The sequence below is a fragment of the Triturus cristatus genome, chromosome 3_1 (assembly GCF_964204655.1).
Source record: "Triturus cristatus chromosome 3_1, aTriCri1.1, whole genome shotgun sequence".
In the NCBI taxonomy this organism is placed as follows: domain Eukaryota; kingdom Metazoa; phylum Chordata; class Amphibia; order Caudata; family Salamandridae; genus Triturus; species Triturus cristatus.
The window spans coordinates 619,088,377-619,101,206 of NC_140583.1; the positions used below are offsets into that span (position 1 = coordinate 619,088,377).

The 12,830-nt window shown below is 46.3% G+C and overlaps 1 protein-coding gene across 2 annotated transcripts in view; it reads left to right on the plus strand.

Annotated features, from left to right (window-relative positions):
- The window catches only part of ANKDD1A (ankyrin repeat and death domain containing 1A), a 419,853-nt gene that overhangs the window by 121,254 nt on the left and 285,769 nt on the right, over window positions 1-12,830 (plus strand). For both annotated transcript variants that reach the window (XM_085644555.1, XM_085644556.1), the window contains exon 2: window positions 8,653-8,756. In XM_085644555.1, coding sequence (XP_085500681.1) covers window positions 8,653-8,756 — 104 coding nt within the window. The remainder of the gene's footprint in view (window positions 1-8,652; window positions 8,757-12,830) is intronic.

Consider the following 12,830-nt stretch of genomic DNA (forward strand, 5'->3'; position numbering starts at 1 on the left):
GATATGGATATGGCCGTGGTGGCTGAAAAAAATACATATATTCACAGAGGGTGCCCCAAAAAAATGGGAATGGATGTGGGAATGGATGTGGGGTAAATGGAATACATTTCGGGGAGGCATCTGTACCCCACCAGCAGCAGACTCATTGTGGAAGAGGTGTGGCGCAGCGGCCAGGGTGCCTGACTCTGGACCACGGGGTTTATGGTTCGATCACTGGTGCCGGCGGCAGTTTAACCCAGCACCATGTGACTCTAGGCATTAGCTCGCTTAATCTTCCCGAGGGCCCCAAGCGCCAGGACACCTCTCCGGAGGTAGCTGTGCGCTTTACAAATGCTGGTATTTCATTTATTTAATTTCTCATTCTCAGATGATGATGACTAAATTGGAATACTATACATTCACTAATAGCCCTAATGATATATGTAAGGCATAATGTATACATGAGGTCCACATACGGTATAGTGAAGGGAAAAATGTCTTGTTAATGTGTCATATCGCAAATGTTGCTATTGCAAGTCTTGTACCTAATAAAAATGTTTTAAAAAAATAAAAACTATGATCGCTTACTCCTCACCCTCTTTATTGAAAACAGGTGCACATCACAACAACAAAAAACCTTGGCCTGCGCCTTACAAAATAAAACGTCACTTTTGAACAAGTCGACTATGATCACTTATCCCCCACCCCTGAGATTCCCACCCACCTTTACATGTTTATCTTGCAAATGTCTAACTCCTACCCTGGTATTGAACTAGTGACCTTTAACTCCCTTATCTCTTGACTTACATCTATTAACATCTAACTTTCTAAATACCCTACACCTTGACTTTTATTTCTTGCTTCATCTAAATGTTACTTTATTTACATCCCCCATTTTCCTGATTTACCTATGTTCACAACAGTATGCTTATTCTAGAACCTTGACAACTTCTCTGCCAACCGCCTTGCACGTGCTTCAAGCAACAACAATAGACCATGACCCCAGCCCTGCGCATCTGAAATCAATGAAACCACCCATAACTCTGAAAAACCTAGAACTGAATACCACAGAACGACTAAATTTTGAGGGAGAGAGGAAGGAAAACTTGAAAATACTATAGCTCCAGCCATCGTATCACCTTCCCAAAATGCTTACAATATCCCAAAAATAGCCGTATGTAATTTGGCCTGCCTACTAAATGTTTGTAGCCAAAAAATAGCCCATTTGTAGCCTAGGCTGGTCCATTTGCCCAATAACCCCAGGGACACACCTCCTTGGCGTTGGCTGCCCCCCAACACCCATTGGACAAAAGGGGAGCAGCACAGACCACATAACCACTTTCTTGCGTGGAAAAGGCTGCTTTATTGAAAACCGGTGCACATCACAACAACAAAAAACCTTGGCCTGCGCCTTACAAAATAAAACGTCACTATTGAACAAGTCGACTATGATCACTTATCCCCCACCCCTAAGATTCCCACCCACCTTTACATGTTTATCTTGCAAATGTCTAACTCCTACCCTGATATTCAACTGGTGACCTTTAACTCCCCTATCACTTGACTTTCGTCTATTAACATCTAACTATCTAAATATCCTACATCTTAACTTTTATTTCTTGTTTCATCCAGGTGTAACTTTGACATCCCCAATTTTCCAGATTCATCTATGTTCCCAACAATAATCTTAATCTAGAACCATGACCATTTATCTGACAACTGCCACTCGGAAAAGGAGTCACTTGACTCTTCTGCCTCCCCCAAGGACCCACTTTCTAATCTGCGAATGTTCAATGTTCTAGCCAGAACCTCTTTTACTTGAAATAAGTACAGCTCTATTCCGTAGCGAGACAAATGAACCCAATCCCCCCTAAATAATTCTATTGCATCATATTTCAAATCAGGGTGTTCCACCCTACCAAAACCTTTGTCTCTACAACAACAACAAAAAACCCATGTCCCTGTTAATTTTACGTCTGGCTGAATCCATAATGGCGGGCCTCTTGGTCCCCTCCACTCTCTCCTTGGTACAAATCCCGTTCATAGTACGAAACATCCTGCCCATTGCTGCTTGATTTCCATCATATCTTTCTTCATCTCCTTTAATAACGCCAGTCCCTAACATACCAGCATGTACTGTTCCCCTTATTGAATCACTAACACATCCGGACATCTATGCCTTTTCAACAGCTTGTTCAAACAATGCAAAAGCTCTCGCCACCTCATCCTCCTCTCCTGTGCCAAGTAATCTTAAACAGGCTTTCGTCAAACCCGAGGTTAGCACCTTGGCCATTTTGTAGCTCGTGTCTATCCACCCACTTAATAAAGGAATATTCTACGATCCAAATAGACAGCCCAACTGCCTCTGGACTAGCCACTGCACTTGAAAAACCAACATGTGTAAAACACAACATAGTAAACTGTAACCTCAACAATTACCCCCGCCCCTGATCGCACGTACTGACAGAAGACCTCCTACCCATTTGCATGATCCTAGCCGTGCCCCAACCCCTTATTGCCACCTCCGGGGCCACACCAGTCCTGAAGCAGCTCAAAAGAAGTCACCCGTGTCCCATTAGCTTGTCGAAATACCCACACCCTGCGCATCCCCATTGATTACTCTCAGTTTATTGCCCACTGGACACAGACCCTGCATTGGGAATTCCTGCAACACCACTGTCTTCTCCATGGTCGTTTGGTCCATCTTAGACTGGCACTGGCATAGCTCTATCCTGCTAGCCATACTCACCACGTCCCCCTATTCCAACCCATTAACCCCCTTTGTCCTCAGCAGTTCAGAAACCCAGAATTCCCCAAAGAGCATCCATGACATTAACCTTGAAAACAAAAGTGTCTCCTCCCCCTGTGGCATATTGTGGGCAGTGCACCCAATACCTTGCCAAAAGGTGCCTCGTTAGGGGCTTCCTCACCCTGGGTCTACAATCTCTTTCCCTTGCCCACCCTTTCAGCATTCTCTTTTCTAACTCTCCAGACAATGGCGCGTGCCCCCAAAGGAGTTTGCCTATAAAAGCAATCCCTGCCAGCTTCCCTGTGATCGTGACTCTAGCTAAATCTTTGTCAACCATTGCTAATATGAACAGAGCAACATCCTCTTCCCTGCTCCAAGCCTCTGACCTTCACCATGCACCACTGGTCATGAATTCCTCCCACACCTGCACATAAGACCTCCTGGTGTACTCTCCCAATGACCCTACCACCAACAAGACCATCCTTTTTCACTTATGGCCCACATATCCATCAGCATAGATGTCTTGACTTTGTCGGCCTGTGTAGCCAGTCTATTGAACCTCTCCCACTGTGTACGAGACAGAGCATCTGCAATGTCGTTGTCTACCCCAGGCATTAGTCTAGCCTTGAACGAAACATCTTGTCTTAAACAGCCCAGTGCGAACACCTGCAAAAGCTTGAGTACCTGCGCATCTCTTGCAGACTGTTAATAATATGGACAACTGCCATGTTGTCTTTTCTAAACACTACCTTCTTATGCACCAGTTCCTGACCCCATAGAGTCACTGCCACAACCAGGGAAAAGAATTTCAAAAAAGCAATGCTCCTGGCCCCGTGTTTCCAGTGTGCAGGCCACTCCTCTTTGCGACACTTCCCCTGCCATTTCAGACCGCATCTAAATCCCCCAGCAGCGTCAGAATATATCTGCACATTCTTATCGCATTCTTTCTGTGCCAGCATTGGAATGCCATTGAACTCATTCAAAGGCCCTGGTCGATTGATGTTTTTAATAATAGACTAGGATGGAAGATTCCACAGATTTTCAGAATTAAACTAGGCTATGTTGCGTTAATGTGCTTTTATAGTTTGAGAATTGTGGCCTAAACTTCTTAAAATGCTGTGGCTCACCTAAGGGAGCATATTGTCCCTTCGGGATGTTAGGCCTCATCTTTAATTACCATGTTTTTCCAGTAAACTGCAAATCTTTACCATCACATATCAGTCTGCTTGGGTCAATTGCTAAACAGTGCATTTACTGAGTCAGTAAGCTAACTCTACAGTGAATGAATGACTTGTAAAGCCTACAGCCCCTCTGAGGGGGCATCCCGATGCTGAAACAAAGACCGATGGAATTCTGGTCCTAAAGCAAAAGATTAACTAATGTAGATTAACCACGTTTTTAAGAGTTTCTGAAATCACCTCATTGCTTGTGCCACATAGACTCAACGGGGAGCGTTCCAAACTTTGGTTGCCAAAATAGAGAAAGAACATGGTCTCTTACTAGAGGGTTTGACCTTGGAAATTCACACCAAAAGAACATCAGAAGACTGTAAAGCTTTAACTGGAATGTAATGCAGGAAACGACCATATAAATATTTGGGGCCAGAGATCTAGAAAGCCCTATGAACCAAAAGAAGGGCATTGAAGAGAATCCTTTTTTACATGAAGCCAGTAAAGAAATTTGAAATGGTAGTTTGTATTAGAAGTGCTAATTCAATTTTTGTTTTGAAATATACATTTACACATACACAGTTATATTTACTCATACATATTTCACTGGTATGGTTTTGTGTTCCATGTTGGCAAATCCGCTCATAAAGCATGGTGTAAGAATTCCCTTTGGGGAAGCCTTGGAAAGTCGGTGAGCACCCACAAACCTGCAGTTTTCCCAGAAGCTGTGGATTCATTTGCTAATACCATGATAGTTGAAAATGTATGCTAAAGGTAGAAGGAGACCTTCAAAGGTACATTCCCAATTACCTTTTGTGATTTGGCACTCTTGCCCCTTTTTTTCTTTTTTTTTTCCTCTCAAAAACCTTTATTGACAAAGTTGCAGAGACACATTACATTCTTGCACTAGAATCAATGCACCATGCACATGAGCACAATTGAAAAGCGCAAAGGGGACCATAGCTCAGAACATCATAAAGCGACAGCTTATTAAACATTATACAAGCACGTTGGAGCAATAAACAGTCATTGGTATGAGGCGCGCAAGTGACGGATGGGAAAGCGGGCCCCGCTGAGAAGGAGAAGGAACAGGGGGGGAAGGCCGATTACTATCCCACACCGGCGGCCGCTGTGGGCGGAGTGCCGGCGGGAAGCGCAGCAGAGGAAGCAAGGCACTGGGGGGAGCGAGCAAGAAGGTATGACACAAGGGGCCCCCATATGTCATGTGGGCGAGATCTGGTTGGCATTAGGTCCCAGAATTCAGATAATAGGGTTTGGCAGCGCGAAGCGTCCTCGAGCCACTGAGGGAATTTAGGGGCAGGTTTGCGACCCCAGCACGTGGAAACCCTGCAGCGTGCAAGAACAGGCAACTTGGCAGTGAGGTGGCGGGAAGCGTCCGGGCAGAATTTAACAAAGCCAAGGAGGCAGAGTGGGGGGTCAGGTTGAACCGACGAGGAAGTGATCTCTGAAATAGCAGAACAGACCTCGCGCCAGTAAGCGGAGACCTTGGGACACAGCCAGGCAAGATGAGTGAAGTCCGTTGCAGGAGCAGAACAGCGCAGACATCTGTCAGTGGGAATAAGTCCCAGCTTGTGCAGCTGAACAGGGGTGCGGTAGAGCCTATGCGGATATTTAAAGTGAATAAGGCGCAGGCGATAATTAGGGGACAGGCGCCTAGTCTGCTTACAGCAATAGAGCCAATCAGCTTGGGAAATCTCAATACCAAGGTCCACGCCACGCGGGCGCGATCTGTGAAGATAGAGGTGGCAGCCAGTGTGTGGGCGTAAAGCCTGGTTACCAATTTCCGAGGAGAGGAAGACGAATATAGGAACTCAAGAGTGGCCATCGAGGGAGGAGGCAGAGGGAACATAGAATGTAGTTTCCTGCAGAGAGCCCGTAGCTGATAGAGAGCAAAGTGTCCATGGAGCCGGAGTCATTAACAAGGGAGTAAAAGGTGTTTCCCAGATAGAGATCTGCTACCGTGTTCAGTCCCAGGCGGGTGGCATATTTTAACCATACCGGAGGGTTGGAGAGGGGGAAAAGCCGGGTGGCGGACAATCAGCATTGAATTTGCCGAAAGCATAGGGTCACCAGAGGAGCGGCGAAGTCCCTCCCAGGCCCATCGCAAGGCTTTGACCGTGTCGATTTCCGTACGTGGGAGTTTAGCCGGAGCAAACAGGGCAGTAGTGAGCGGCCACGGGGCAGCGAGATCCGCCTCAACTGAAAAGGAGTGGGGTGAAGCCAAAAGTGGAAAAAACTGGCCTGCGCACACATTGCATAGAGTTTGAAGTCAGGGGCGCCGAGGTCACCACACGTCATCGGAAGAGTGAGAATGTCGTACGTTATCCTGGGTTGCCTACCGGCCCAGATAAGAGAGATGATCAACGAGCGGACCCTGCAAAATAAATGGGCGGTGAGGGGAACAAGTACATTTAGAAACAAATATAGGAACTTGAGTAGGACCACCATCTTGGTGATTGCTATTCGACCGGATAACGATAGGTGCAGCCGGCTCCAGAGCGGAACCCTGGATTCAAGCCAGTCCACCGCGCGCCCGAAGTTGGCCCTCCAAAGCTCGTCAATGTCCCTACTCAACCAGATACCTAAATAGCGAGTAGTACCCGATGCCCACACGAAGGGGTAGTCCGAAGCGAAGGGGGTGGTGGCATCCGTGAGGGGGAAAAGGATTGACTTGTTCCAGTTGACCTGTATGCCAGAGTAGCCACCAAACCGTATAATCTCACGCACCAGAGGACTAAGATTTTCCTGGGGGTGGCGAACATATAAGGTGATATCGGCCGCATACATGGAGACCAGGAGGGCGCGTGCCGCGAACCCGATGCCCCTTTGGGTGTGGTGTTACCGGAGTCTAGCCGCCAGCGGTTCCATCGCGATAGCTATAGCCTAGGCAAAAGCGGGCACCCCTGGCGGGTGCCATGTCCAATAGGGATGGGATCCGACACCAGGCCATTGATCCGGAGGTGAGCGGTAGGAAGAGTGTACCGGAGTAAGACCTTGTGTATAAAAACTGGACTGAAGCCAAGATGCGGGAGAAGCGAGAATAAAAAAGGCCACTCCAAAGTATCGAATGCCTTGGTGGCATCCAGCAGGGCGGCCACTGCAGGGAGCGCTGGATTGATTTGGTGAAGGACGGAGAAGATTGTGCGGAGATTGTGGGAGGTTGCGCGGCCCAGAATGACGCCGGACTGATCTGGAAGAGCAATGTGCGGCATGAGAGGGAGAAGACGCGAGGCAAGCAATTTAGCGAAAATTTTGTTATCAGTATTAATGAGGGATAGTGGGCGGTAGGAATCACGCAATTCATGGGGTTTGTCTGGTTTTGGGAGAAGAGTCAGCATGGCCTCTCGGAGCGAGGGCGGAAATTGACTGCTCTCGAAGGATTCGTTGTACATGGCGGCGAGATGTGGCACCAAAAGAGAAGCGAAAGTTTTGTAATGGGACTCTTGTCCCTTGAAAGAATTTCATAGATCTATGAAAAGCCCTGGTGACAAGAGGTTTGTAGAAAGGAAAGGAAAGAAGCAGTCTAGTTGCATATTCTTCAAGTCACTCTTGATTTAGGATCTGAGCCTGCACCCTTGATGAGCATAAACTCTGGTTCTGGTCAAATTTAGTTCAGCAGACTGCAGACATCCATGACTGGGTAATGTCCAGGCAGTGTCTTAGACACACTACGTCAATGGCCAGTGAGAATGTGAGGGATTATTACATGTCGTCTATGTAATGATGTAGGGACTAGTTCTTATTTTATGTCCGTGCATGCATGTTACTTTTTTATGTATGGCTGCATTGGGGTAAAGGCCTTTCCTAGAGGACGCTTTCCAAAGACTGTACCCAAAACAAAGTTCAGACATAAGGAAAGGGATCCATTTCGAGAATAATGCTTAAAACAAGGCTTTTGAGAAACGGTGTAGAGCTGTGTTTTTGGTAGGGATTTCCCTTGCTGTAAAGTGGCCCGTGTCTGCATGTATACACGCTGGACAACACCCAACATACATGCTGGTAAAACCCGTATGCATCCTAAATATTTTAATGATGAATTCGGAAGGAAGGCCTGTATACATGGATGGATCTTCATCCTTTGCCCTGTTGCAGTACACAACCACGAGAGAGCATTTTTTCCTCGGCGGATTTTTAAAAAATAATTTCATTTATCATTCAACCTGGCATTGATGTTAAATGCGATTTCATGCAGCCTTTGCTATTGGCCTCTTTCCCTGCACGTCCCCACGACCCATTTATTTGGCCTTCTCTTAAATGAGTGTTGCCGGATGCTGTAATGACTCCTTTGGCCTAGAACCAGACTGTAAGCCTCAGCCAGGACCTATGCCAAGGCTTTACTTTGCAGCGGGCACCAGACATGAAGGGCATTATAGTAATGCCCCCCTCCATGTCTAAGTGCCTCAAGGGAAGACTGAAAGTCAAGGAGCAATCAGAAGTTGCAGGGAGTGAGCTTCGGCGGAGGGGGTGGCGTGGGAGTGACCTAAGAAAATGCACTTCACAAAATAGTAAGTGCAGATCAAAGGGAGTCCACAGTGCCCTCACAGGAGGGGTGGGCAGGTTAGAGAGTTCTCACGCACTCAACTAGCGGACAAGAACTGCTTATGTATGTTTCCAGTAACAACCCCATAAGTGTTGGATCTTTTTGATAAGTGTTATCTGGAATACTGTTTCTAAGATTTTTACTGTATTTGCATTTCTTGACTAACTGTTGGATTTTCTTATCTTTCTCTTTAGTGCTGCGTTCTGAGAAAGAGTTCCACGTAGCTGCCAGGTATAATGATACAGAGAAAATGCTGCACCTGATAAACAAAGGAGTCAATATCAAAGCCAAAAATAATGTAGGTACTGAACAATTGAACATACAAATGCTGCGCATGTCTATTATGATAGAAACGTTTGGACAAGCTAGATTGTATATTTAATGTACCTAGCTCACTTCTTTGCTTTTGTCTGCCATCTGTCTTTCATTCGCATTTTCTCATGTCTTAACTCTTCCAATCTCTCGGCTCCCAGGTCACCTCTGCAAATGATCCTTTAGAAATCTCTAGCTGGTTTCTGAATTGGTTGATTCTCTGAGAGCTTGAATTTGAAATATGTCCCCTTTTGACTCCAGTGCCCCTTCACCCTTGGTGCAAGCAGTGTGCCAGTCATATGTTACAAAGCTCGAAATGCGCTAGTTTTGATGACTAGTTCAAATCAAAGGTACTGACAGTCTAAATGTTATGTGGTGTATGATGGTCAGGCTAGATCTGATGCTGTCTTAACTTAATTGCACATTATTAGTGTTAAATGTGACGATTGATGCTCGCATCTCTACTGAGGGTACAAAACTGGGAAATGGATGCTTTTACTTGGTACTTTCATGACGGAAAGACAGAGGAATAGTTAACAGGGGTCGGAGTATGTTCTCCGAACGTCATTGCTTAATGCAGCCAAGATACTCCAGCTCATATGAATGATGTTTATGTCAAGGCTGTGAGTCATTGGCACTACCCTACTTGGGAATTCTTATTAGAAAGGATGCCGAACCCTCGTCCACACTAAAGTGTCATTCTTGATCCTTGCGTCCACTACTCCTCATTGACCGCTATTCCATAGTGCGCTTTATCAAGGCTGTTTGTCTTGAATGTATGTGATGTCTATCATTTTCTCACCTTCAATAGGACTGGAATTTAGGAAAGAAAAAAAATGTGTGGTGATTGTGAACAAACCTCTAATAGTGGGTTACTCTGCCACCATATAGGCCTGTAAAGAGAGTGACATGTCTCTGCCAGTTAATCTCCTGAAAAGGTCATTGGTATTAATCAGGGCTAGAGACCTATCAACCCATGTCAGTCTAATGCAAGCACCTTCCATGTTTTGTGTTATGTATGTTGTTTTCTGTTGTGTATGTAGTTTTGTGTTGTGTATGTAGGTGCAGAAAGAAGGAAGTGCTGAACCTGATGCCAGGAATTGCAAGTCCTATGTGCAGGAGCAAATATAGTACCGGTATAATATTTGACCCATTTTCCCAAATATTGGTGCGGCTCGTGGCTCATGGTGCATGGCGCGGCCAAGAAGGTAAAAAAGTCTGAAAACTGAGATGGCAAGATGAATAAATCAAATAAGGTTTTTGTCCTGAATTCTGTTCCACCCATAACGAGCTTAAGTACCCTAGTAGTAAACATTGTGTTCCCGGACACAGTTTAATCACCACAGGGTGAGATGTTTCCAAGTAGAAATAGACCCACGAAGAAGGGGTCCTTACGTCCCTTGGAGAGCTGTATGCCTGGGGATGAAGGATTTTGCAGGCGTCCATAGATCCACTGATCGACAACCAGTTCTGAGGAGATGCTGAGATGAAGAGCCACAGTGTCTGGAAAGGATGAGATAGTCAACAGTCTGAAGGCAACAGCTTTTATAGACTTCTCCACAGTATTTGACAAAGTAGAGGACAGTGGGGGAAGAGAGGGGGGCTGCTTAGCGTTTGCTTGCACCTAGATTACCGAGGGTATTCTCGCCCTGGACTGCCGTGGCTTGTGCCGTTTGAGCAGAGGGTGCTGTAATGTACCCTCGGCATCATTTTCACTACCCTCACTTCCGGTGCAGAGTGTGGCGCTGCTGGAGCGATCTAGTGCTCCCAGCGCACACACTATTTTTGCGCATACTCAAGCGCAGCGGGCGCGCTGAAGGCACGCCAAAGGCAAGCCCGTCTGCGCCCGTCCGCGCCTGGGCGGCACCAGGGGCAAGGACCCCTGGTTCTTTTGTCAAGCTTAGGAATGTGTACTCTTCTGAGCAATTGTTGGCCCTTAGAAGTCTTGGGGACACTGTTTGTCTACACTCTATGGTAGCCGATAGCGGACGAAGGGATTGTAAGAACTGTGGCTTTCTGCTGACAGCAGGTGAGGAAGCAAGGGAGAGAAGAGAAGTATTGAGAACAGCTAGCGTCCCCTTGCAGATCGCTTAGCAAACACAGTTTAGAAATCTATGATCTTCTTAGGCACCAAAAACCGTCTGGGCTATTTCTAGTTGAAACCTGGCTTAATAATACATCCGCCCTGGATATCCTAGGCACCCTACCTGAAGGCTATGCTATCCTTAGAGTGGATAGGTCTGGTCAGAGGGGGGGGGCCTTGCTGTGATATTTATTTATTTTATTTATTTATTTAGGTAACTTGTATCGCGCACGAATCATCCCCAAGGAGATCTCTCGGCGCTGGAAAAAGAGGCTAGCGGTCAGCGAGGGGAAAGCATTAGAAGAGCCACGTTTTGAGTAGCTTTTTGAATTGGACCAAATTCGGGCATTGGCGAATTTGTTCAGAGAGTCTGTTCCACCATTTGGGGGCCTGATAAGAAAAGGAGCGACCCCCCATCATTACCTTCCTAATTCTATGACCACACAGTGTCTTACGATTGCTGGATCTAAGCTGCCGTGTAGGTTGATACCATTTTAGTTTATCAGTCAGATAAACCGGCCCCAGTCCATGCGAGGACCTAAAGACCAGACACCGCATTTTAAATGTGGCCCGTTTCCTTACTGGAAGCCAATGTAGTTGGTGTAAGAGCGGCAAGGAGGGGGTTCGAGCTGGTTTGTCAAAAGCAAGGCGGGCAGCTGTATTTTGCACCACCTGTAATTTGGATAAGAAGTCCTCCCTGATTCCCACCAATAGGGAGTTGCCATAGTCCAAGCGGCTCATTAGCAGTGCCTGTATGAGGGTCTTTCTAGCACTAAGCGGGATCCATGGGAATATCTTACTCAACATCCGCATGGTCCCAAAACAGGAGGTAGCCAGTGTTTTCACCTGTATCTCCATCGAGAGCAGGTTATCCAACCTTATCCCAAAGTTCTTCGCCCAGCTTCTCGGGACGGGGGCCACACCCAATTCGGGTGGCCACCAGTCTGGAGTCCACAGATTAACAGGTTTGCCAAACAAAAGTATCTCGGTCATAGAGGAGTTTAATTGTAAAAAATGTCTCCTCATCCAGTCTGCAATGTTAATCCTTCAAGTTGCAAACCTGGCTTTCGTTTCAGGAAAGAATTTCAGCTTAAAATGCATAAACTACCGATGTCTAGCTGCTAAGCAGCCTTTTTTAATCTGACTATCACTAGCACAAAATCGATTGTAGGGCTTCTTATCTATGGACCCCCCTGGCCCGGAGAGAGCCTTTATTGATGAGCTTTCTAAAATTCTATCCCCTTCTGCTATTCGCTACCCTGATTTCATTCTCTTGGGTGATCTTAATCTTCATTTAGAAGATAAGGAAAGTAAAGAATCTGCGGAGCTGACCCTAGGACTCCAGGCAATGGGCCTTAATCAATTGATCCATACTCCCACACACAATTGGAGCCATACGTTAGATAATATCTTTATGAATTTTATGCAGGTAGATGCCGTGTTACCAGTCCCTGTTGCCTGGTCTGACCATTATATACTCCCTTTCAGGATTCTGACCCCTGGAAAGGTCCTCTGCAAACAGGGAAAGTGCTTTGAGCCTATGATGGTTCGGAAACGGGCCGTGTTAACTCAGGACTCCTTTGAGGAAGCACTGGCCTGTAGTACCCCTGATTTAGGAGTCGATACCCAGATAGCTGATAACTTAATATCCTGCTGGATCACGGAGGCTGTGGACTCCCTGATACCACTGAAACCATGTAAAAGCACACGTCTGACAGCTTCTGTGAAATGGTTTTCAGAAGAACTGGCGCAATTGAATTCAAGTTGGAAGCGCCATGAATGCCAGTGGAGGAAGAGCTACCTGGATGAAAACAGGCAGAAGTATCTAGGGGCTTTGAAGTTTTACTACTGTGAGATTAGGAGAGTGCAGAGGGAATATTATACGGAACAAATTGAGTTAGCTAAAAATTCCACTAAGAACATCTTTCAGGTTGTGAAACAACTCTCCTCTCTGGAACATGTGACTGTTGCACTCCC